At 44.7% G+C, this 25,290-nt stretch overlaps 1 protein-coding gene across 1 annotated transcript in view; it reads left to right on the top strand.

The window, feature by feature from the left end:
- The window catches only part of CLNS1A (chloride nucleotide-sensitive channel 1A), a 62,318-nt gene that overhangs the window by 29,782 nt on the left and 7,246 nt on the right, over nt 1-25,290 (top strand). The window contains exons 5-6 of the mRNA XM_077451370.1: nt 8,114-8,284; nt 23,946-24,021. Of these exons, the coding sequence (XP_077307496.1) occupies nt 8,114-8,284; nt 23,946-24,007 (233 nt within the window). The 3' untranslated portion in view covers nt 24,008-24,021. The remainder of the gene's footprint in view (nt 1-8,113; nt 8,285-23,945; nt 24,022-25,290) is intronic.

A 25,290-nucleotide genomic window follows, 5' to 3' on the forward strand; every position in this document is an offset into this window, starting at 1 on the left:
TTTGTTTTAATACATCATGGGACACAGGCTAATATTCATTACCTACTGGGTTATACTTCATTTCCAGGTGAATGGACACTGGTAGACCAAAGGTCTTTAGACAGGAAGTGATCCCCTATATAACCCCTCCCATAGAGGAAGTACTTCAGTTTTTTACCAGTGTCTGCAAGGTGGATGGCACAGTTTGTTTGAGCTCTCTCTGAACTCTAAGTCTCTAGTCCCACAAGCAGTTCTTAAATGAATCAAGGCGTTGACCAATCAGGTCCATTTGACACATTCTTTATATTCAAAGAAGACTCCAGGTCCTGCAAGGTTTTGCTTGTAATGCGGCCTCCGGGTGCTGGACTCTGCGAAGTGGGATCCTGGGCACCACAGCGCTAAGGCATTCCTGCAGGTTGCTCTACAGGTCCAAGGGAGTGGACCCTAAACATCAAAAGGGTACCCAGTCCTTGAAGGTCCTCAAGTGAAAGGAACCCGCCGTGATGGGTGAAGATTGGGCTCTTAGTTTCTAAGCTGCCCTACACCTGAACGGGTAATTTACTTTATTTACTTATTGTGAGTTGTCCCAGTGATTGTAACAGTCAAGATAGCTAGAGGCTGGACACCTGTGTGCGTTGACTATATGGGTACATTTTGGGCTAGCTGTAGGTGTTTGCAAATTGTACATATTTTTGCTTGTCAGTCTGTTTTTTTTACCTGCATGATGGCACATGACAGTGCGCCATTTCGCCTTGGTTTGCCATGGTGCAGTGCATTCGCAAGAGAGCTGCTGTGCTCTGCAGTTTTAGTGGCCATGGCGCACACGGCTTCACCCAAAGCCACACATGCGCCATAGCCCTTATCTGGGCACAGGAAGATTTGCGTCATAAGCGAATAAAGACTGTTCGGGGCTGCGTGCGCATGCATGCACAGAACGTTCCAGCGCAGAGCCAGCTTATTTAACTGTGTATGCCAAGCAAGTAGTGCTTCTAGAAGGCAGCTGTGGGACACAGAGCAGGCTCTGAACCAGGCAGTACAGCAGTTCATTTCTCCTTGCCCGGATCACGTGAGTCACCGGGTGTTGCTTGGGAGTCTAAAGGTGCTTAGCAGGGTTGTTGCATAGGGTCTTGGTGAGCCCTATTAAAAGGTTCTCCCTTCTGAGGTGTGTTTAATACTACACCCAAGTACTCTTTGTGGCTAGTAAATGTTTTAAAAAAAGAGGAGCGGTGCTAACACTACAGGGAAGGGCACACCTATGTCTTCAGTAGTTCCTGATGAACCCAGTCATATCCCTAGTGTTGTATCTCCTGAAGGACCAGAGACTTCCGGGTGGTCTGAGTCACTGCGCCAATCTGGTATTGTGCATACAGTCAACGCTGCTGCTTCACCCTTTATCACCAAGGATGAACTGTCCTTGGCCCTAGCCTGGTTAGAGCCCAGGACTCCTGGCAGGATTGCCTCCATCCCACAGGGTGGCAAGAAGTGTGACAGATCCCCTCCGAAGCCTCCTAGTTTGGAGCACGAATGGGTTGAGGATGGGGAAGAGCTAAAAGCTCGATTCTGTGGAGGTCCTGGCAGATGATTCTAATTCTGAGCAATCTGGACAAGAAGATATCTAATTGATGTCTGCCTCTCAGTCGCAGAGGCTTTTGATCCATACTCTTACCGAGATGGTTCATTCTGCCTCTTACAGAGGTTACTGAGCCCCTGTGGGCCTCTTCAGGCCACACAGGCTTTCCCCCTACACCCCCATGTTGGAACAGGCAGTGTATGCTGATTGGGAACACCCTGACAGGATTTCTGTTCCTCCTAAGAGGTTTTCCCTTTTTATATCCCATTGATTAAAAGCTCGTCAAGAAGTGGAGCATGCCAGCCATAGATGCAGCAGTCTCTTCCTTAAATATGAACTTAACTTGTCCAATAGATAAGTCACAGGACTTGAAAGACCCTGTTGACAAGAAATTGGAGTCCTTATTAAAGGCTTCCTTTTCTTTGGCCAGTTCAGCTATTCAGTCAACTGTTGCAGCAATTAGTATCTGCCAGTGTGTAAAGGATCAAGTCAGGATGATCTCGCAGAAAAGACAGATATTCCTCAAGCACTGTTTTGCTGTTGACGCCTTAAAGGATTTTATACAGCTGGTTTCTCGTTTTGACTCTTGTCTGTACATGTGCAGGCTTTTGTTGCTTAAGAACTGGTCAGCCGAGCTTCCTTGTAAAAAGTTATTGGCAGGTTTCCCTTTTCATGGGGAACATTTTTATTTGGTGATCATTTGGACAAATATATCCAAAAGATTTCTGGAGGGATGAGTTTTCTCTACTTTCTGTGAAGAAAAGCACCAGGTGTCTCTCGTTTAAAAACTCAGGGACTGCTCACTCAAGTGTCTCAGCGCCAAGGCAGTTCCTCTGTCAACAGGCCACTAGAGCCGGGTGCAAGGCCAGGGCTAGAAAAAGCCTTGGGTCCAAAACTCTTCTAAACCCTGCACCAAGCCCTCCTTTTAAGGGGACGCCCTCACTCCATTGGGTGGGGGCTGCTGCACTTTGTGGACATTTGGAGAACCGTTCATGACAAGTGGGTCACCTCAACTACTGTATTGGCATAAAACATGCACTTTCTCCCCCTGAAAATGGGGATCTCGTACACGCCGACAGTGTAAATCAGAGGGGGGCGCAAGTGCCACCGGATATCAGAGCCGTCATCTCCTCTCCTCTCCTCTCCGCTCGGCTCACACGTCACACACAGTCACGCCACTGACATTGAACCAGTGTTCTGTCTATCACAGGAGCTGGTCCGATGGCGGAGGCGGGACTTTGTATGTGAGAGCCCAGTAAACGGATGACAACTCGGTGATTTCCTGCAAGGAGAGATTGTGAGCTGCATTGATGGGGCTGCAGATGGGCACTAATCATGCTGTATTGATGCTCACTGACCATTTTGCATATATTGCTTCAAAGTGGTTTATTAAAAAAAAATTCTTGAGACTTCTCTCTTAAATTGGGGTGCGTCTTCTATGCCGGTACATGTTATACACGATAAATACAGTATATACCGTGGTTACAAGTAGAGGTCGACCAATATATCGGCTGATATTTGCCGTTTTTTAAATAATCGGCATCGGCCGATTGTGCTGATAAAAAGCCGATTTAGAACTACAGTGGGACTTTGAAATGACTTCTGTATAGAAGTCAGTGTAAGTTGCCTGAGTCGTCATAGAAACGTCTTTCCTCCTCTCTGGGCAGACTGCCAAGAAAAGAACAAAATGATACAATGTTTACACTTCAATGAATGAAGTCATCTCTGTGTGTAGAAGTTCTCAGTTTAACCATTTAAAGACCTAAATCTTTTCTGACACTTGTTGCTTACAAGTAAAAATCCTGTATTTTCTGCCAGAAAATCACTTAGACCCCCCAAAAATTATATATATTTTTTTAGCAGAGATCCTAGGGAATAAAATAGCGGTTGTTGCAATATTTTGTCACACGGCATTTGCACAGAGGTCTTTCAAATGCATTTTTTTGGGAAAAAAAATACACTGTTTAAAAAAAAAACAGTAAAGTTAGCCCATTTTTTTTTTTTTCGTCCAAAAGTTTTGACTACATGTTTTTATTTAATATATAGGTTTTTTTTTTTTAAATCGAAATCATACATACAAGTAAACTGATTGGAGGTTTGTTTTGTTTAATGTTTAAATGTAAGATATTTTCTGTATCACTTATGAAGACTGCTTTCACACTGGAGCGGGCAGGCGTTGATGGTAAAACGCAAGTTTTAGCGGCTCTTTACCATCATTTTAGCGGTGCTATTTGGCTGCTAGTGGGGCACAATTAACCCAGCTAGCAGCCAAGGAAGAGGTTAAATGCGCCCATGAAGCACTGCTGCCAAATCGCATTGCATGCGCTTCGGCAGTGGTGCCCATTCTGCTGCTTGCAGGACTTTTTTTTTTTTTTAAGATCCTGCCAGCGCATCGCCTCAGTGTGAAAGCACTCTGTCTTTCACACAGACTGCAGGGGAGCCATTTTGCAGGCACTTTACAGGCGCTATTTTTAGCCCAAAGCGCCTGAAAAACGCCCCAGTGGGAAAGGTGTGTTAGATCAAGGGGGATTAAAAAAAAATTATAATAAATAAAAAAGGAAAAAAATAAATTAATAAAATTATAATCAGCTTAACATATCGGCCCAAAAAAATTGGCATCGTATATCGGCTATCGGCCGCCATGATTTCTAAATATCGGCATCGGCCAGAGAAAAACCCATATCGGTCGACCTCTAGTTACAAGCTGGAGTTGTGGGGGTTCCCCCCCCTCCAGAGGTTTCTAAGATCCAGCGTTCCCTCAGACTTATTGTTTCAGGCACGACATTTAGTGCATCAAGGAGTGATTGTAGAGGTTCCTGTATCCGAAAGAAGCTTGGGGTTTTTACTCAAGCCTGTTTACGGTTCAAAAACCAAATGGAGACACAATGCCCGTTTTGGATCTAGGATCCCTGAACCAGTATCTACTAATCCAGTCCTTTCGGATGGAGTTTGTCCACTCAGTGGTAGAACCTGCGAAAGGGATAATACTTCCTCCCAGTAACTTGGAGAGTACGGACTACAGATGCCAGTCTCTCAGGCTGGGGAGCGACCCTAGAGGGGCTCACAACTCGGGGGGGGGGGGGTTAATGATCAAGGACAGAACAGATCCTGCCCATCGATGTCCTGAAATTACGGGCAATATGTCTGGACAGTGGAGCTTCAGGAATTGCCCATAAGGGTTCGGTCCGACATGGCCACTGCAGTGGCCTATATAAACCACTAAGGTGGTAACAGTAGTCGTTCAGCTCTGAAGGAGGTGAACCACACACTAGCCTGTGCAGAGAGGACATGTGACAATTCTATCGGCAGTCCATATCCCCGGAGTAGAGAACTGAAAGACAGATTATCTCGGCCACCAGCAGATCTGCCCAGGGGAATGGTCCCCACACCCAGGGCTGTTCCAGGAAATTTGCCAGCATTGCGGATGATCAGAGGTTGACCTACTGCCATCCAGGTTCAACAACAAGCTACAGCAGTTTGTGTCCCAAGCAAGAGATCCTCTGCCCATTGGAGCAGATGCTCTGGTAGTTCCATGGAGCCAGTACTCCCTGGTTTATGCTTTCCCTCCGATCCCTCTCCTTCCACATTTGTTGCGCAGGATTTGGAGAGAGGTGGTTCGTCATTCTGGTGGCACCAGCCTGGCCCAGAATGCCCTGGTTTCCGAAGATTGTGAGACTGACGATAGATGGGCGATGGACGCTTACACGTTGCCCCAATCTACTGTCTCAAGGTCCTATATTCCACCCCAATTTACAGTCTCTAAATCTGATGCATGGCTATTTGAAGCCAGGGTGTTAAAGGACCAGTAGTGTCTGCCCTAGTGAATTCTAGAAAACCGGTCACTAGGAAGATCTATCATATGGTCTGGAAGACTTGTATTGCTTGGTGTGAAGCCAAAAAATGGCATCCTTGGAAATACATGATTGGGAGAATTCTTTTCTACAGTCAGCTGTGGAAATCAGATTGGCTTTGAGTACAATCAGAGGTCAGATTTCGGCACGGTCAGTATTCTTCCAAAGGCCTTAGCCTCCCATTTGCTGATCCGAACCTTTATGCAGGAGGCAACTCATTTTGCTTCCCCCGATTAGGTCACCTATGTGTCCTTAGGACTTAAACTTTGTACTGCCTGTGTTTACAGAAACAACTATTTGAGCCTATCAAGGAAATTCCATTAGACTTGCTGTCACGCAAGCTAGCTGTCCTGATGGCTATCACCTTGAATAGAAGGCTGTCAGTTGGCTGCCCTTTCGTGCAGGGAACCATACTTGACCCTGTCGTGGTAAAGGATCTTGTTACGACCTGTTCCATCCTTTTTGCCAAAAGTGGTGTCAGCCTTTTCATTTTAATCGGGACATTATTTTGCCACCTCCTCCTCTTGGTTATAAAAAAAAAAAGAGGACCCAGGCAGGGACAGGCAGCTTTCATTGCCAATTGGGTCCCTCCAATTGGTCATTCGGGCCTATGGTCTGAAACATTGAGCTCCTCCCTTTAGGATGAGGGCTCACTCTACCAGGGGTGTAGGAACCTCCTGGGCTTTTTCTCATCAGGTATCTGTGGCTCTGATTTGTAAGGCTGCTACCTGGTCTTTAGTGCATACGTTCACAAAATGTTATAAAGTGGATGTTCAAGCAGCCGAGGATTTGGTTTTCGGCCACAGTGTACTCCGGGCTGCAGTATAAGGCCTGATAGCTATTGTTTGCATGGCGTCTCCCTCCCCTCAAAGCTATTGCTCTGGGACATCCCAGCAGGTAACGAATATTAGCCTAACTCCATGTCCCATGATGTATGAAAAAGAATTGGGATTCAGTGCTTGCTACAAAACTGAAGTATTTCCTGTATGAGAGTGGTTGCAGTGGGGCAAAAAAGTCTAGTGTTTAGTCAGCCACCAATTGTGCAAGTTCTCCCACTTAAAAAGATTAGGCCTGCTGTAATTGTCGTCATATCTGTACCTCAACTATGAGACAAAATGTGGAAACAAATCCAGACATTCACATTGTCTAATTTTGGAAAGAATTTATTTGCAAATTATGGTGGGAAAAATAGTATTTGGTCACCTACAAACAAGCAAGATTTCTGGCTCTCACAGACCTGTATCTTCTTTAAGAGGCTCCTCTGTCCACTCATTACCTGTATTAATGTCACCTGTTTGAACTTGTTATCAGTATAAAAGACACCTGTCCACAACCTCAAACAGTCACACTCCAAACTCCACTATGGTGAAGACCAAAGAGCTGTCGAAGGACACCAGAAACAAAATTTGTAGACCTGCACCAGGCTGAGAAAACTGAATCTGCAATAGGCAAGCAGCTTGGTGTGAAGAAATCAACTGTGGGAGCAATAATTAGAAAAGGGAAGACATACAAGACCACTGATAATCTCCCTCAATCTGGGGCTCCATGCAAGATCTCACCTCGTGGGGTCAAAATGATCACAAGAACAGTGAGCAAAAATCCCAGAACCACACGGGGGACCTAGTGAATGACCTGCAGAGAGCTGGGACCAATGTAACAAAGGCTACCATCAGTATCACACTATGCTGTCAGGGACTTGGATCCTGCAGTGTCGGTACTTGTCCGGGCCCCTCTGATGTTTGCTAAGAGAGCATTTGGATGATCCAGAAGAGGCTTGGGAGAATGTCATATGGTCAGATGAAACCAAAGTAGAACTGTTTGGTAGAAACACAACAAAATGCTGAGGTGCAACCAAAACACCATACCTACTGTGAAGCATGGGGTGGCACCATCATGCTTCAGGGCTGTTTCTCTGCAAAGGGAACAGGACCGCTGATCCGTGTACATGAAAGAATAAATGGGGCCATGTATCGTGAGATTTTTAGTTCAAACCACCTCCCATCAGCAAGGGCATTGAAGAAGAAACGTGGCTGGGTCTTTCAGCATGACAATGATCCCAAACACACCGCAGGGGCAACGAAGGAGTGGCTTCGTAAGAAGCATTTCAAGGTCCTGGAGTGGCCTAGCCAGTTTCTAGATCTCAATCCCATAGAAAACCTTTGGAGGGAGTTGAAAGTCCGTATTGCCCAGCGACAGCCCCAAAACATCACTGCTCTAGAGGAGATCTGCATGGAGGAATGGGCCAACATGCCAGCAACAGTGTGTGACAACCTTGTGAAGATTTACAGAAAACGTTTGACCTCTGTCATTGCCAACAAAGGATATATAACAACGTATTGAGATGAACTTTTGATGTTGACCAAATACTTATTTTCCACCATAATTTTCAAATTCTTAAAAAAATAAAAAAAATAAAAAATGGACAATGTGATTGTCTGGATTTGTTTCCACATTTTGCATCTCATAGTTGAAGTATACCTATGATTACAGGTCTCATCTTTTTAAGTGGGAGAACTTGCACGATTGGTGGCTGACTAAATACTTTTTTGCCCCGCTGTATATAGGGGGTCACTTCCTGTCTAAAGACCTTTTTGGTCTACCTGTGTCCATTCATCTGGAGATGAAGTATAATCCAACCACTTGAATGCTGGCGCTTGTTTTTCTGCTCTGGTTGTGCTTAACTTTTTCTTCTTTATTTTTTTATTTTTATTAGAGCGAGGACTAGGTGAAGGCCCTACGTTTTATACCTACGAAGAAGGTTTGTCTCATCTCACTCCTGAAGGACAGGCCAACTTAGAGCGGTTTGAAGGCATGTTGGCTGGCTCCGTAGGTCCACACACAATGGCCGGTGTCCGGACTGACGGTTCTGCTGTAGAATTTGAAGGTGAATTTAAAAGCACGAGTTAAATTGTGCTTTAAATGTGTAATGGAAATTATTATTATTTTTTTTTTTTAATAAACCGTGTTCTGTACTCAAAGGACATCTGTGGTCACAGCATACTTTCATTTTAGAACATCAGCATTGTACAAACAATACAAATGTAAGCTTACTCCTTTTTCATGATGTGGATGTTGTCTGCTGGCTGTTAAGTTCCACAACTTCCTGTTTTTTTTTTGTTTTTTTTTTTTGCATCCTACATGTATTGTAGTTTCTCCCCTACTGTTTACATTGAATTCCTAAAGACTACATATCCCATGGTAACAGCTCCTCTGTAGTTCAGAAGGCAGGCACTGTGAATTCTGTGACACAGCAGTGCCTACTCACAGGGCACAGTGACTTCGTGTCACAGAATTCATGGAAGTAAATGTGTGGGATTCTTCAAAGGAAGTTTACAAGACCGTTCAGATGAATATAGGAGTATGCTAAAGTAAATTGGTTCATAAACATTTTTCATGCAAACTTGGAGACTACTAGTTTGAATAGTGCAGTAAAGTTCATGATTTCTAATGCTCTTGTGCAAGAAAACAGTAATTCAGAATTAAACCTTTTTCGTTCAGCAAGATGTGCAAAACCCTTCTTCCCACAACAATTAAAGTGGTTACATAGTCATTTTTTTTTTACTTTTATCTACAGGTAAGTCTATCGTAAGGCTTACCTGTAGGTAAAAAAAAATCTCCTAAACCTGTACGGTTTAGGAGATATTCCCCTTGCAATGCGCCGCTGACTGCAGCATGTGCACAGGGGATCCTCGGCTGAAAGTCTGGCAGAAGCCCGACCCTGCCGGAAAGAAATCTCCCTCGCGCATGCGCGTGAGTGACGATATCTCGGTTCCGGCCACTCGCAGCGCCGGAGACGCGATCCCTGGAAGACATGCCGAGGCTTGGATCGTTGGGGCCTCGTTCTAAGGTTCTAAGGTAAGTATTTCATAATGAGCTAGTATGCAGTGCATACTAGCTCATGATGCTTTTTCCTTTTGCAGGTCAAAAACACACGCTTCACTTTTTCCACATTTTTGTTAGTCTTGTTCCAAAAGGGATTTAAAATTATTTTCCTCAAAATTCTACAAACAATACTCAATGAAAATGTGAAAGAAGTTTGTTTGAAATCTTTGCAAATTTATAAAAAAAAAAAAAACATAAAAAAAAAAAAAAAAAATCCCATGTACTTAAGTATTCACAGCCTTTGCTCAATACTTTTGTTGAAGCACCTTTGGCACCAATAATTTCTTTATCGTACATCATAGGACAGTCTCAAATAATTACTTGGTGGGTTATAGGCCTACCTTCAGGGGTTGACACTGGTATAACCAATCCAGGAAGTTGACTCCCCTATATAACCCCTCCTCCTCCCAGGAGCACTCAGTTTTTTAGCCAGTGTCTAAGGTGTTGGTCACGAGTGAAGATGTGCGCTAAAGGAGCTCCAGGAGGGATCCATGCTGGATTTAAAGAAACCTCCACAATCGGATCCATCCTCACCACTGAGGCCATAGGATGGTACCTGGACCTTGATGCAAGAACGAGGTTTTGCCTGTAATGCTTCTCTTTGAGAGCTGGACCCTAGGAACCAGGACGCTTTTTGGTCTTGCTACATTTCCTAAAGTTGTCCTGAGGGGTGCTATACAAGGCCCAAAGGAGCGGAACCCCTTTTAAAAGGGCTCCAGTCTTTGAGCGTGTTTAACCACTTGCCGACCGCCGCACGACGATGTACGTCCTATTTTTGAAGAGGGATATCTCGGTAACGGCAGCAGCTGCTGCCACAACCGAGAGATCCATCTCTTCAGGCAGCGGTCGGCTGTACGATAACAGTGGTCTCCGACTGATTCGCCGCGAGATCACCGCTATCGGCGGCGGGAGAGGTGCCACCCCCCCTCCCGCGGCCTTCCCGCACCTTCCGCCGCTTACCTGAGCCGTCGGTAGCGGCGGAGGCGATCGGGTCCTTTCGTTAGTTGGGCATAGAGACAAGTGAGGCTAAGATGGCCCCCACTCGTCTCTATACCATAGGGGGGGAAGCGACGTCAAAACGTCACTTCCGCCCATACCTCTTAAAGGTATATTTTTTTTAAATGTCAGATTTTTATTTTATTTTTTTTTGCATTTTAGCCCAAATATGAGATCTGAGGACTCTTTGACCCCAGATCTCATATTTAAGAGGACCTGTCATGCTTTTTTCTATTACAAGGGATGTTTACATTCCTTGTAATAGGAATAAAAGTGATCCATTTTTTATTTTTTTTTTAAAACAGTGTAAAAATAAATAAAATTAATTAAAATAAATAAGAAATATTTTTTTTAAAAACACCCCGTCACGACGAGCTTGCGCACAGAAGCGAGCGCATATGTGAGTAGCGCCCGCATATGAAAACGGTGGTTAAACCACACATGTGAGGTATCGCCGCGATCGGTAGAGCGAGAGCAATAATTCTAGCCCTAGACCTCCTCTGTAACGCAAAAAATGCAACCTGTAGAATTTTTTAAATGTCTGAAAAAGAGGCCTGGTCCTTAAGTGGTTAAACGCAGCCCGCCGTGATGGATGAAAGTTGGATCTGTCTGTCAAATCAGCAGTATCCTGCAGAGAGGACAAGGTAAGGGAAGAAGCTTTGCTTTTTCCTTCAATATACCTTCTCTGTCTCAGAACATGTGTGGTCCCAGTGGCAGAGGGGGTTCTTACTATAGATCTTGTGGGATTTGGTAAAAAATACAGCAGTTGCTAATACAGAGATGTGTATAAACTTCTATATGGGCGGTGGCTGATTGATTGACGCAGCTGCTTTAGCTGCATGGTTTAATTACAAAAAAGCAAAAGGGGTAAAGGTGCGCTATGGACCCTAATTTATTAATAAAACTACACCTATAGGTGAACAACCCAATCTACAAAAAATGGAGAAAAAATAAAAGATAACAAGAAGCAAAAACCCTAGTGGTGAAAGGAAGGGGCTGCCACTACCTTTTAAATTCACCCAAAGGTGAATAATGTGAGTATATATCAAAGGTGGTAACGGCGCACACCTGCTATTAATTGTACTTATTGCGAGTATTTGCTAATCAATATGCTATATATATGCCCGATTTTTGTGTGAATATGTGGGAGAATAAAAATGTGACATAAAGATGTCTGCGTGATAAAGTCTTGCGTGAAATTGTGAAAATATTCTACTGACCAATAAAAGCCAATAGATATCAAGTAACCTATGCTATGTGAAACAAAATGCTCTGCAAGTATAAGTCGCTATCAATATGCGCAAGGGTATTGAAATTTTAATGTGCTTGGTGCAAAGCATTCATGGTAAAGTGCACAATGCTCCTGAAAAAATGCTGGGATGAAGGGGTGTTTAGTGCAAAACATTCATTATAAAGTGCACGGTGCTCCTGAAAAAATGCTGAAATGACAAAAAGTGCTGCTTGCTATTTGACGTGCCAAGATATAATTACAGTCTTTATGCATTTATGAGATCGCTAGGTAGAGACATGCAGTAAAAAAGTTGATGTAAAATTGATATAAAAAGTCCAACGCCAGAAAACCATAAATAATAAAGCTCCAATGAAACTCCAATAAAACTCAAATAAAAAGTTCTTCTTAACCACTTGCAGACCAGACCACTTTTTGCGATTCGGCACTGCGTCGCTTTAACTGACAATTGCGCGGTCGTGCGACGTGGCTCCCAAACAAAATTGACGTCCTTTTTTTTCCCCACAAATAGACCTTTCTTTTGGTGGTATTTGATCACCCCTGCGGTTTTTCTTTTTTGCGCTATAAACAAAAATAGAGCGACAATTTTGAAAAAAACACATTATTTTTTACTTTTTGTTATAATAAATATCCCCCAAAAATATATTTAAAAAAAACATTTTTTTCCCTCCGTTTAGGCTGATACGTATTCTTCTACATATTTTTGGTAAAAAAAATCGCAATAAGCGATTATTGATTGGTTTGCGCAAAAGTTATAGCGTTTACAAAATAGGGATAGTTTTATAGCATTTTTATTAATAATTTTTTATTTATTTTTTTACTAGTAATGGCGGCGATCAGCGATTTTTATTGTGACTGCGACATTGTGGGGGACACATCGGACATTTTTGACACATTTTTGGGACCATTGTCATTTATACAGTAATCACTGCTATATAAATGCACTGATTCCTGTGTAAATGACACTGGCAGTGAAGGGGTTAACCAGTGGGTGGCAGTTTAGGGGTTAAGTGTTCCTAGGGGTGTGTTACTAACTGTGGGGGGGTTGGGCTTTCATTTAGTGAACACTGATCTCTGCTCCAATCACATGGAGCAGAGATCAGCGTCACTAGTTGCTAGGCAGAATGGAGAAATGCTGTTTACTCTGCATTTCCTCCATTCGGACGCTCCATGAGACGATCGCGGGGATGCCCGCGGCGATCGAGTCTGCGGGTCCCGCGACTGGACTCACGGGGGTCCCGACCAGCGCGGGAGCGCGCCGCCGGCCCGTGCCATTCTGTCGACGTACATCGTCGTGCACTGGTCGGGAAGTGGTTAAACAAAGGTGACAAAGTGCTTCAGGATTCCTGGATAGCAACCGGTGCGATTTTGGTGTAAAAAAGACAATAATCCGCACTCACCAGCTCCCCATCCCCTTAAGGGGTTAATGCACCTTCACAGTGTGAGCCCCTGTGTCGCTATGCTGAGCTGGTCCGGTTAGATATCCAGTGATAATCCAGGGATTTTTACTTGTCCATTGATCCAGCACAGTCCTTTACTAGTCATCATCTAGGTGATCTTAGAGGAAGTGGGAACGGGTACCCAGGTTTAACGGGATACTCTCGTATCTGGAATTACTGTCTTATGACACCCTCAACCCTGCAGGAGCTGGAAGATTCCCTTCAATACACCTCCCTAACCTGGTTACCCGTTCCCACTTCCTCTAAGATCACCTAGACGATGACTAGTAAAGGACTGTGCTGGATCAATGGACAAGTAGAAATCCCTGCATTATCACTGGATATCTAACCGGATCAATTTTACATCAACTTTTTTTACTGCATGTCTCTACCTAGCGATCTCATAAATGCATAAAGACTGTAATTATATCTTGGCACTTAAAATAGCAAGCAGCACTTTTTGTCATTTCAGCATTTTTTCAGGAGCACCGTGCACTTTATAATGTTTTGCACTAAACACTCCTTCATCCCAGCATTTTTCAGGAGCATTGTGCACTTTACCATGACTGCTTTGCTCCAAGCACATTAAAATTTCAATACCCTTGCGCATATTGATAGCGACTTATACTTGCAGAGCATTTTGTTTCACATAGCATAGGTTACTTGTTATCTATTGGCTTTTATTGGTCATTAGAATATTTTCACAATTTCACGCAAGACTTTATCACGCAGACATCTTTATGTCACATTTTTATTCTCACACAAAATCGGGCATATATATATAGCATATTGATTAGCAAATACTCGCAATAAGTACAATTTAATAGCAGGTGTGCGCCGTTACTACCACCTTTTGATATATACTCACATGGTTTAATTACAACCCAGCACTTCCACCTAGTAAGATTGGGAAACGCACTATGCTTCTGTGGTTTAAAAACAAAACTATAAATCTGCTCACTTCCCTTCCCCTCCCCCCTTGTAGAGGTGTGTAGTAAGTTCACCTTACTTTGTGTTGGCCATCCGGGTCCCTAGCAGGGCCTGAGAACGCAGAGGGGCATGTCCACAAGGTCACATGGCGCTCTGTATGGATGTAACGCACACACGCGCGCGCACGCACGCACACACACACACAGCACTCGCCGCATAGCTGAGGGGAAGCGCTGAGGATGCCAATCGAGTTCCACCTGAAGCTTTATATCACAGTCACTCTCATTTCAGAAAGACTTTAACTGAAGAGAGGCAGTCTGTCACACTAAGAGACACCAGAGCGCTGGGCACGTAAGGGTGTAAAACGGGCATTTCCAGACAGATTGTTAGTAGCAAAAGAACTATTTTTGTGTGTACCTCTGCTTGTGCTTTGCACTATGTCTTCCAGACCTACTGTAAAGGTACCTAAGGTGTCACCCCCCCCCCCCAGGCGCTGGGAATCCCAGTTATGCCTCCATACTGTCTTCCTCTTCTGAGAGATCAGACATTGGCAAGCCAGGGTGAGTTATTGGAAGCTAGCGGTGGTGCAACTGCTTCACACTTCAGCCCCTGTAGAGGTGACTGAAGATGCATTGTCCTCTGCCTTGCAAGGCTTAGAAGGAAGATTAGCAGCTTTAATTGCATCCTCCATCCAGTGTATAGGAAGCGTCCTAGATCCCCCCTCCCCCAGCTTAGACTCTTTACAGTCAGTGGAGGGTCCAAGAGAATTGGGGGACAGGATGGGTTATTGCCCTCAGATGATCGGGAGGAAAGACATGCGATTATTTCTCTGCGCAGGAAACAATACTTGAAGTTCCCAAGGATCCCTATTTCACCATCTGAAGTACAGAGGCTTGCAAAGATGGTTCGCTCTACTTGCATGCTACCCCTAACAGAGTTCGCTAAAGGGCCGGTCTCTTCCTTGGGTTCTTTGAAGCCTTTACAGCCTTTGCATGCGTTTTCCGTCCACGCATTACTAAAAAAGCTTATTTTTACCGAATGGGATCATCCGGATAAGCATTTTTTTTCCTTCCAAAGAGATTCGCAAAGCTCTATCCTATGGAAGAAAAATTCACTAAAAGATGGAAAGTTCCAGCAGTTGACGCTGCAATTTCCAATGTGGGGAAATTTCCAGTGGACAATGTGCTTATGCTTAAAGATCCAACAGATAAGAAGTTGGAAGGTCTTTTAAAATCCTTTTTTTTTCTTAGCAGGTACTGCTCAGCCTGCAATTGCAGCTATAGGCATCTGTCAGTCCTTAAAGGACCAGTTCACAGATGCTCTCAGATGAGCTCCCTGCACAACAAGCACAGGAACTGGCCGAGCTACCTAAAGCATTATGCTTTGCTGTAGATGCTATGAAGGATTCTATTCACCAGGCATCACGCCTTGCGTTTGTACTTGTACATATGCGAAGGACCCTTTGGTTAAAGGGTTGGTCAGCTGAGTCGCCTTGTAAGAACCTTCTAACTAGTTTCCCCTTTAAGGGAGAACGATTATTTGACGATAGTTTGGATAAATACATTCAGTTTCCAGCAGAAATGGTACTCTTTTGCCAGTCAAAAGAAAATATAAGCGTCTTTCATTTAAACTGTTCGGCCTCTGCCATCAGACCAGACATAAAGGAAGACCTGGGGCTATAAGTCTGCAAAGCAGAATACAAGACCTCCTTATGAAGAGGCATCTCCCCTCACCAAGGTGGGGAGGGTGAAGACTTCTGATGTACTCAGAAGTCTGGCAAAGGGAGATACAGGACAAATGGAATCTCTCCACAGTGTCTCTAGGATACAAGCTAGAGCTTTGAGAGTTTCCACCATCTTGTTTTCTGAGGTCAAACGTTCCCAAGGATCCAGGCAAAAGCCAATCCCTGTTGCAAGCATTAGACCGATTATTAGCTCAAGGGGTGATCAGACAGATTCCCAAACAAGCGCAAGGTTGGAGGTTTTGCTCAAACCTAATTACGGTGCCAAAGCCAAATGGGGATATCGGACCAAGTCTAGATCTACGTAATCTAAATTGGTTCCTGAAAATCCGCTCCATTTGCATGGAGTCAATCAAGTCAGTCGTTTCCATCCTGCAAGGAGAAAAACTTCTGGTGTCCATCGACATCAGAGATGCATAGCTGCTTGTCCATATATTTCCTCTTCACCAGAGGTTTCTGCGGTTCAAAGTAGAACAGAAGCATTTTCAGTTAATAGCCTTGCCCTTCGGGCTTGCTACAGCACCTCGGGTATTCACTAAGGTATTAGCCCCACCTCTAGTCAGGTTAAGGGCACAGGGCATAACTGTCTTGGCTTACTTAGACGATCTATTGCTAATAGATCAGTCAGTGGCTTGCGTGAAGCAAGGTGTTGCCATCACAAGCAGTTACCTGGAAGGTTTGGGTTGGATTCTCAACCTAAAGAAATCCTCCTTAAAGCCACTAAGAAGACTGGAGTATCTGGGCCTGATCATAGACATAGCCCAGAAAAGGGGTGTTCTTGCCTCCCGCAAGGATCAGCTCCATATAGGAGCTGGTGAGGATCAGGTTGAAGAGAAATCCTTCAATTCTCCTTTACATGAGGTTGTTAGGGAAGATGGTAGCTTCATTCGAAGCAGTTCCCTATGCTCAATTCCATTCGAAACGGAAAGCAGTATTCTGTCTGCTTGGAACAAAATGATTCAAGCTTTGGACTTGCCAATGTGGCTGTCCCCATGAGTGTCCCAAAGCCTCAGTTGGTGTTTACGATCTTGGAACCTGCTGAAGGGAAAGTCCTTCAGATAAATTATCTGGAAGGTAGTAACGACAGATGCCAGCCTTTTCAGGCTGGGGAGTAGGAGCCTTGCCCATCGACATCCTAGAGATTCCGGCAGTGTATCTGGCTCTAGAAATCTGGACCTCCAGGTTAAAGAATTGTCCTGCCGGGATCCAGTCCGACAATGCCACGGCTGTGGCATATATCAATCACAAGGGGTCACCAAGAGTCTCTCAGCTCAGAGAGAGGTGAACCAGATTTTAACTTGGACAGAAGAGAATGTCCCATGCCTATCGGCAGTTTTCATTTAAGTCGCCGGCAGTTATTCCCAGGAGAATGGTCTCTTCACCCCAAGGTGTTTCATGTTGTTTGCCAAAGATGGGGGACTCCGGACGTAGACCTTCTAGCGTCCAGATTCAACACTAAGCTAGTCAACTTTGCATCCAGGACAGGGCACCCACTCGCATACGGAACAGATGCGTTGGCGACCCCCGTGGGATCAGTTTTTACTGATCTATGCTCTTTCCCCGATTCAGTTGCTACCTAAAGTTCTTGGCAGGATCAAGCTGGAAATAAAATCGGTAATACTGGTAGCACCAACATGGCCCAGAAAGACATTGTACGCAGAGATCGTAAGGATGGCAGTGCAGGGTCCAGGGCTCTTCCCACCAAGGCCAGACCTGTTATCTCAGGGGCCGATATTCCATCCTACTTTACGAATGCTAAATTTAACAGCTTGGCTATTGAGACCCACATTCTGAATAAACGTGGGCTTTCCAGGTCAGTTATCTCTACTTTGATTAACCACTTGGCGCCCACACTACGTCTATTGATGTCATTGGGCTTTCAGTGGTTATATCTGAATGATGCCTGAGGCCACAGACATCATTCAGATATTGCCGTTTTCAGCCGGCGATTCCCTGCACCATAAGAATGATCATAGCGGCTGTTCCGCCGCTTGATCGTTCTTACGGGCGGCGGGAGGGGATGCCCCCTCCCGCCGCCCTCCGGTGCCTCTACCGACTCACCGTTTCCATCGGTGAGTCGGTCACAGGATCCGCCGGCCCCAGCAAGTTATCAGAGATTTCCGGTGGACTAGATCGCCCCCGGAGTCTCTGATTGTTCAGAGGCCGGGCGCGATGTTATGACGTCACGCCCGGCCTCTGTATTCAAATTAACGGCGCCGATCTGGCTAGGAAGCCAGGATCTTTTTTTTTTTTTTTTTTTTTTTTTTGGTATTCTTCCCAGCCTAGAGGTGAGATATGGGGTCTTATTGACCCCATATCTCACTGTAAATATGTCCGATCATGCCATATTCCTATTACAAGGGATGTTTACATTCCTTGTAATAGGAATAAAAGTCATCAATTTTTTATTTTTTAAGTGTAAAACTAAAAATAAAATTTAACAATAAAAAAAAAAAAAAAAATTTTTTAAAGCGCCCCTGTCCCCGTGAGCTCGCACACAGAAGCGAACGCATACGTAAGTCCCGCCCACATATGAAAACGGTGTTCAAACCACGCATGTGAGGTATCGCCGCGAACGTTGGAGCAAGAGCAATAATTCTAGCACTAGACCTCCTCTGTAACCCAAAATATGTAACCAGTAAAAAAATTTAAATTGTCGCCTATGGGAATTTTTAAATACCAAAGTTTGGCGCCATTCCACGAGCGCGTGCAATTTTGAAGCGTGACATGTTGGGTATCTATTTACTCGGTGTATCCTCCTCTTTCACATTATGCAAAAAAATTGGGCTAACTTTACTGTTTTTTTTTGTTTTTGTTTTTTTAAGCATGAAACAGTTTTTTTTTCTGAAAAAAAACGTGTTCGAAAAATTGCTGCGCAAATACCGTGCCAGATAAAAAGTTGCAACGAGCGCCATTGTATTCTCTAGGGTCTTTGCTAAAAAAAAAAAAACATAAATAATGTTTGGGGGTTCTATGTAATTTTCTAGCAAAAAAATTAGGAATTTTTTACATGTAGGAGAGAAATGTCAGAATTGGCCTGGATGCGAAGTGGTTAATGCTAGGAAGCCAGCTTCTAGAGCTATATATTATAGAGCCTGGAAAGCTTATGTTTCCTGGTGTGAGTCCAAGGGTTGGTACTCTCGGAGATATATCATAGGCAGAATTCTTACCTTTCTACAATTAAGCGTAGAGATGAAGTTGGTCATGAGTACTATTAAGGGGCAAGTCTCAGCCGTATCAATTTTTATTTCAAAGACTGCTTGCAATGCTTTCTTTTGTCCAGGGTTTCATGCAAGGAGAGCTGCGTATTAACCACTACAGATCCGCGCTATTGCCAAATGACGGCATTAGCGCGGACCTACATTTCCGGGACTACGTCTATTGACGTCGTCCCGGATAAGAGCGGCCTGCGCGCCCCCTGAGGGGCGCGCTCTGTGATCGGCGAGTCCGTGAGACTCGCCTGATCACCGATCCGTGCAAGGGGTCGATCCCGACCCCTTATCACGTGATCAGCTGTCAGCCAATGACAGCTGATCATGTGATAGAACGGAGCCGGTAATCGGCTATTATTCCTCCTCGCGCTGACAGCGCGAGGAGAGGAAAAAAAAAGCCTATCACCGGCGGCCGTGATCGGGACATTAGTCCCGATCACGGCCAGCAATACAGCTGACCACCTGCCCCCTGCCAGTGCCCACCTGCCCACCGCCGTGCCATCCTGAATAAAAGTAAGTGCCCCCCATCAGTGCCCCCCATCAGTGCCCACAGTGCCACCCACAATGCCACCCACAGTGCCATCCAGCAGTGCCACCCACAGTGCCCACAATCTGCCTCAAAGGTGCTGGGACCCAGTGCCGCCCATCAGTGCCCAGCAGTGCCGCCCATCAGTGCCCAGCAGTGCCGCCCATCAGTGCCCAGCAGTGCCACCTATCAGAGCCACCTATCAGTGCCACCTATCAGTGCCCATCAGTCCCATCTATCAGTGGTGCCCATCCGTGCCACCCATCTGTGCCACTTATCCGTGCCACCCATCCATGCCATCTTATCTGTGCCCATCTTTGCCCATCAGTGCCGCCTTATCTGTGCCTATCGGTGCCGCCTTATCTGTGCCTATTAGTGCTGCCTTATCTGTGCCTATCAGTGCCCACCAATGCAGCCCATCAGTGCCCACCAATGCAGCCATCAGTGCCGCCTAATCAGCGCACTTCAATGAAGGAGAAAAATGACCCGTTTGCAAAATTTTATAACAAACTATTAAAACATGATTTATTTATTTTTTATTTTTTTGCATCTTTTTTTGTTTGTTTAGCAAAAAATAAAACTCCGAGCTGTAACTAAATACCACCAAAAGAAAGCTCTATTTGTGGGAAAAAAATGATAAAAATTTCATTTGGGTACAGTGTTGTATGCCCGCGCAATTGTCACTCAAAGTGCATCAGCGCTGAAAGCTGAAAATTGGTCTGGGACTGAGGGGGGTTTAAGTGCCCAGTAAGCAAGTGGTTAATCCGCCAGTTAAATCACTCTTAAGCCCTTGGGACTTTAATTTAGTTTTCAGTGTTACAAAAACAGCCATTCGGACCGTTGCAGCATGTTCCCTTTAGTCCTTCTGACTAGGAAGCTGATATTTTCGTTTGCTATATCCTCAGCAAGGAGGATTTCAGAATTGGCTGCTCTTTCTTGTAAGGAGTCATATGTTATTATTCATGAGGACAGTGGTGTTACGCCCTCGTCCAGGATTTTTGCCAAAAGTGGTTTCAGGCTTTCATCTGAATGAAGATATTGTCCTGCCAGGGTTTTTTCCCAAGACCTTGTTCCAGGGAAGAAAGGTCACTACATTGTCTTGATGTACTGAGAGCAGTGAAAATGTATTTAAGTAAACTGCTCCGATTCGTAAGACTGATGTCTTCTTTCTTCTGCCAGAGGGTCCTAAGAAGGGACAGGCAGCGTCAAAATCCACTGTTGCTAAGTGCATTTGGCAAGTTATAATTCAAACTTATTATTTAAAGGGAAAGATTCCCCCTTTTCAAGTTAAGGCGCACTCTACCAGAGTGGTTGGTGCTTCTTGGGCAGTGTGTCACCAGGCCTCCAGGTCTCAAATCTGCAAGGCCGCGACTTGGCCTTCAATACATACATTCGCAAAATGTTATCAAGTGCATGTAAGATGGAATGAGGATATTGCCTTCAGGCGCAGTGTGCTGCAGGCAGCAGTATAAGCCCTCAGGTCTGGGGGTTACCCTACGGGTTGTGTGTCCCTCCCCTCAAGTTTCATTGCTATGGGACATCCCACCAAGTAATTACTTGAGACTCTGTGTCCTATGATGTACGATAAAGAAAATAGGATTTTTAAAACCAGCTTACCTGTAAAATCCTTTTCTTGGAGTACATCATAGAACACAGAGCTCTCGCCCCTCTGTTTTATGGGGTGAGTATATTACTTATATTGCTTGGCTACAAAAACTAAGTGCTCCTGGAAGGAGGAGGGGTTATATAGGGGAGTCAACTTCCTGTATTGATTATACCAGTGTCAACACCTGAAGGTAGGCCTATAACCCACCAAGTAATTACTTGAGACTCTGTGTCCTATGATGTACTCCAAGAAGAGTATTTTACAGGTAAGCTGTTTTAAAAATCCTATTTTTGGCACCTCGAGTCTTTTTGCGTATGATTCTACAAGCTTGGCATACCCTCCTTTTTTTTTTATTTATTTATTTATTTATTTTTTTGGGGGGGGGGGGGGGGCAGTTTCTTCCATTCTTTGCGGGACCTCTCAAGATCCATCAGGTTGGATGGGGAGCGTCGGTGCACAGCCATTTTCAGATCTCTCCAGAGATGTACAATGGCGTTCAAGTCTGGACTCTGGGCCACTCAAGGACATTAACAGAGTTGTCCTTTGTTATCTTGTCTTCACCCTAGTCTGAGGTGTTTTTTATTTTTATTTTTTTTGTTTTTTTTTTTAACTTTTTTTTTCCCTCCAGGTGAATGTACCCCATATTCATTCACATAGATCGGCGGGGCTGGGATCTGGGGCCCCCTTATTCCGATAAGCCCACCACCCGATGACCCCAACAGAAGAGGCCCTTTTCCTCATCAACATGGGGACAAGTTGCTCTGGGTTGGGGGGCCACAGTGCACCCGCCCCGCGGCCTCGGCGCTGCATGGCTTAGAAGATATTTACAATATACGCATGTACCAACGTCATCAGCGCATGCACACTTTAGAAAGGGCAGATCGTTCCGTTTCTGCAGAGATCATGCCGTGACTGGCAGCTCCTGCGCAAATCTGGCCAGTCACAGACCTGGTGTCTGTGGCCTCGGAAAGAGAGGGGGGGGGGGGGGGGGGATGGACGCTTCCAGCCAGCGGCGACATTGCATGCTTTGTTTTCAGGTAAGTGACACATAATGGGCTACTATGCGATGTATAGTAGCCCATTATTCTTTACCTTTGCAGGAAAATTGAGAGGAAGTAAAACCCATTGGGGTTTACTTCCTCTTTAAGAATTGGCATCCAGAGTAGGTACTTCCAAATATGTCATAGGGGGAATCCAGCCATACATTCTATTTTTATGAAAAGTTTTGGGACATGCTGTGACATAAAATACACTGATCAGCTATAGGGTGATCACCACTGACAGGTAAAGTGAATAAACATGGATTATCTTTATACTATAGCACCTGACAATAGGTGGGACTTTGGACAAGGGCAAAATTGTAATATCTAGATGACTGGATCACAGCAACTCCAAAACTGCAGCTCTTGTGGGATGTTCCTGGTCTGCAGTGGTCAGGACCAACCAATAGTAGTCCAAGGAAGGAAAATCGGTGACAGGGTCATGGATGGCCAAGGCTCATTGATGCATGTGGGGAGTTGAGGCTGGTTTGTGTAGCCTGATCCAATAGAGATACTGTAGCTCTAATTGCTTATCAATGTTAAGTTAATGTTGATTCTAATAGATGTCGGAACAGACAGTGCATCGCAGTTTATGTATAGAAGGCTGCATAGCTGCAGCCTGGTCATGATGCCCATACTGACCCGTGTCCACAGCCAAAAGCACATGCAATGGGCACATGAGCATCAGAACCGGACCATGGGAGAAGGTGTCTTCAAAATGTTGACTTGGCCTCCCAAATTCTCCAGAATTCAATACAATCATCTGTGGGATCTGCTGGGGAAAAAAAGTCCACTCCCATGGAGGCCTCCCCTCACAGGGCTTAAAGTATCTGCTACTGACAGCTTGGTGCCAGATACCAAAGCATACCTTCAGAGTTCTAGTGGCATCCAAGCCTTGACTGGTTATGGTGGGTGGTCATATGGCTGTTTGGTGTTTGAGCTTATATTTGTCCACATTTAATCAGATGAAACACTTGTATTAAGGTGTGTTTTAGTAATAAATCAGAGTGAAAGTGAGTGTTTTTTTTTTATACTTCCAAAACTGAAAAGAAAAATGATATATTTAGGAGACCGAAAAGAAACAAGTAAGAAGTTTAATATCAAGGTTACACAAACCTAAAACAAGTTGTACTGTTGACTTCTGCCCCCTGCTGGTCATTCAAGTTTTTTTTTTTTTGCATTTAAACTTTGTAAACTTTGTAATCAGCTTCTGACTTCAGCCCCGTCAATTTACGTTTCGACAAAATAACCTGGAAGCTGATTGGTTTCTATGCAGAGCTACACCAGGTTTTACACTCTCCAGTTGTCCTAAATCCTAGTTTTACTGGCACCTGCAGGAGGATTGGACTCTTCCTTAAAGGAGTTGTAAGCCCTCGTTTTTCATCTGAATGCATTCAGGTGAAAAACCTTCCGTAGTGCAGCAGCCCCCCAGAGCCTCTTTACTTACCTGAATCCGATCGTTCCATCGACGCTGATGAGCACAGCAGCTCCAGCCGCTGTCTCGGGTCCTCACTGCTTGTAGTTCTCTTCGAACTACCACGGCACTGGTTAGCGTTCTCGTAGTCCATTGATCTTCCTGCTTTCAGGTAACTGCTTGCCCATACAAGGTATAGACAGCTTTCCAGATAGTCTACAGGAGCCTGGCATTTCTTTTTGAAAATGTGCATTTATTTTATTTACTTATTCTTTTAAAAGTGCCTATTTTGAAGATGTTGTGGAGGAGACGTTCTGCTCGGTTTACGTTGTGGTAGCAGGAAAGCCCCTTCTGTGTGTCCCAGCACTCTAGTGATATGGAACAGGGAGATTAGGCTGCTATCTTCACCTGTTTTGCAAATGCACCCTGACTTCAACATTTTTTAACATTGATAATAGCCCTGCAGTTCAGATTTAAAAAAAAAACATTTTTTGTCCTACTTTTCTCCAGATGGTATGGATGTTGTGCCGGCGGTCCCTGGACAGTTTGAAGACGCTGACGTTGATCACTGAGTGATTTTATACTGGTAAGTAAAGTCTTCTTGTAATGCCAGCAGATCATTGCATGCCCACCTTACCTTTGCTCCTCTGCCATTCCATTGCTGTGAGGAGGAATGGAGTAAACTGTGTCCCTCAAGTTCTTACCTATTAACTTTCCCTGTGTAACAGTGCTGGGATTGGGAATTGGTCCACTACTTTCATGTGGTTTTAAGTCTTATGCTTCGCCTTACCTAGAAGTACCAAGTATTGTCTTCACTCCCAGTGGCAGAACAGTATGCAAGTGAGTGTTGCTGTGTTAAATGGAAAAACAAACAAGCCCTGCCTTCAAAGGAAAAGCTTAAAACTGCTCTTTGACTGAAATAAAACGGTGTCTTAAAAAGGGTTTCTTGTGGAGAAGAGAAATACTGGCCTTTCCTGCTGCCCGCACCATAGATCTTTGCAATGGTTGTACCACTCGCTGAAGATCCCTTTGGAATCTGACAATTCAGGGTGCGCCTGTCCCACCATCCTCTACGTTGCTACAGGACATAGTGATCGCATATCAAACATCGGAGCGCAGCAGGGGAGTTGGGATGCAAGCAAGTTTAATATTAAACTTTATGAAGTATGCACTTTCCCGCAAGGCAACTAGAATTTAACAGAAGGCCTGTAATGGCAGCATTTATATTCCTTACAGAACAGGTTTTCTCTAAAGTGTCTGTAAAGCCCAAACTCCATTTCATCACAGGCCGCATTAGCAGTATGGTTGCCTACAAAGGGCTGGTTATATCTGGGGTGCTCTATGTGCAGGGTTCTGGGGTGCGATGTGTGCAGGGGACGCCATGGGGAGCCCCTGAGATCTGGAGGTGGCGGAATGCAGTTCTGTAATGTTTCTGGGTGCAAGGGCCACGTGACAAGGCTTGGTAGGCCAGATTCTACCACAGGCCTTGTATTTGCCATGTGTGGAGTAGAGGTTGTTCAAACCCATATTATTGGCATTTCCTGTCCCAGAGCAGCAGTAGGAAGTATAGAGTTCTGTCCAAAGCAAGGGAATATCTCCTCGTCACCAGAACAGATTTCTTGTTTCATACATCAAGGGACACAGAGTTAGGCTAATTTTCATTACCTACTGGGTTATACTTCATCTCCAGGTGAATGGACGCTGGTAGACCAAAAGTTTTTAGACAGGAAGTGATCCCCTATATAATCCCCCCCTCCCATACAGGAAGTACTTCAGTTGTTTTTCCCGTGTCTGCGAGGTGGATGGCACGGTTGTTTGAGCTCTCTGAGATCCAGGTCTCTAGTCCCACAAACGG

Source organism: Lithobates pipiens, unplaced genomic scaffold (assembly GCF_037356315.1).
Source record: "Lithobates pipiens isolate NorthernLeopardFrog02 unplaced genomic scaffold, aLitPip1_a1.2 Scaffold_23, whole genome shotgun sequence".
Lineage (NCBI taxonomy): Eukaryota > Metazoa > Chordata > Amphibia > Anura > Ranidae > Lithobates > Lithobates pipiens.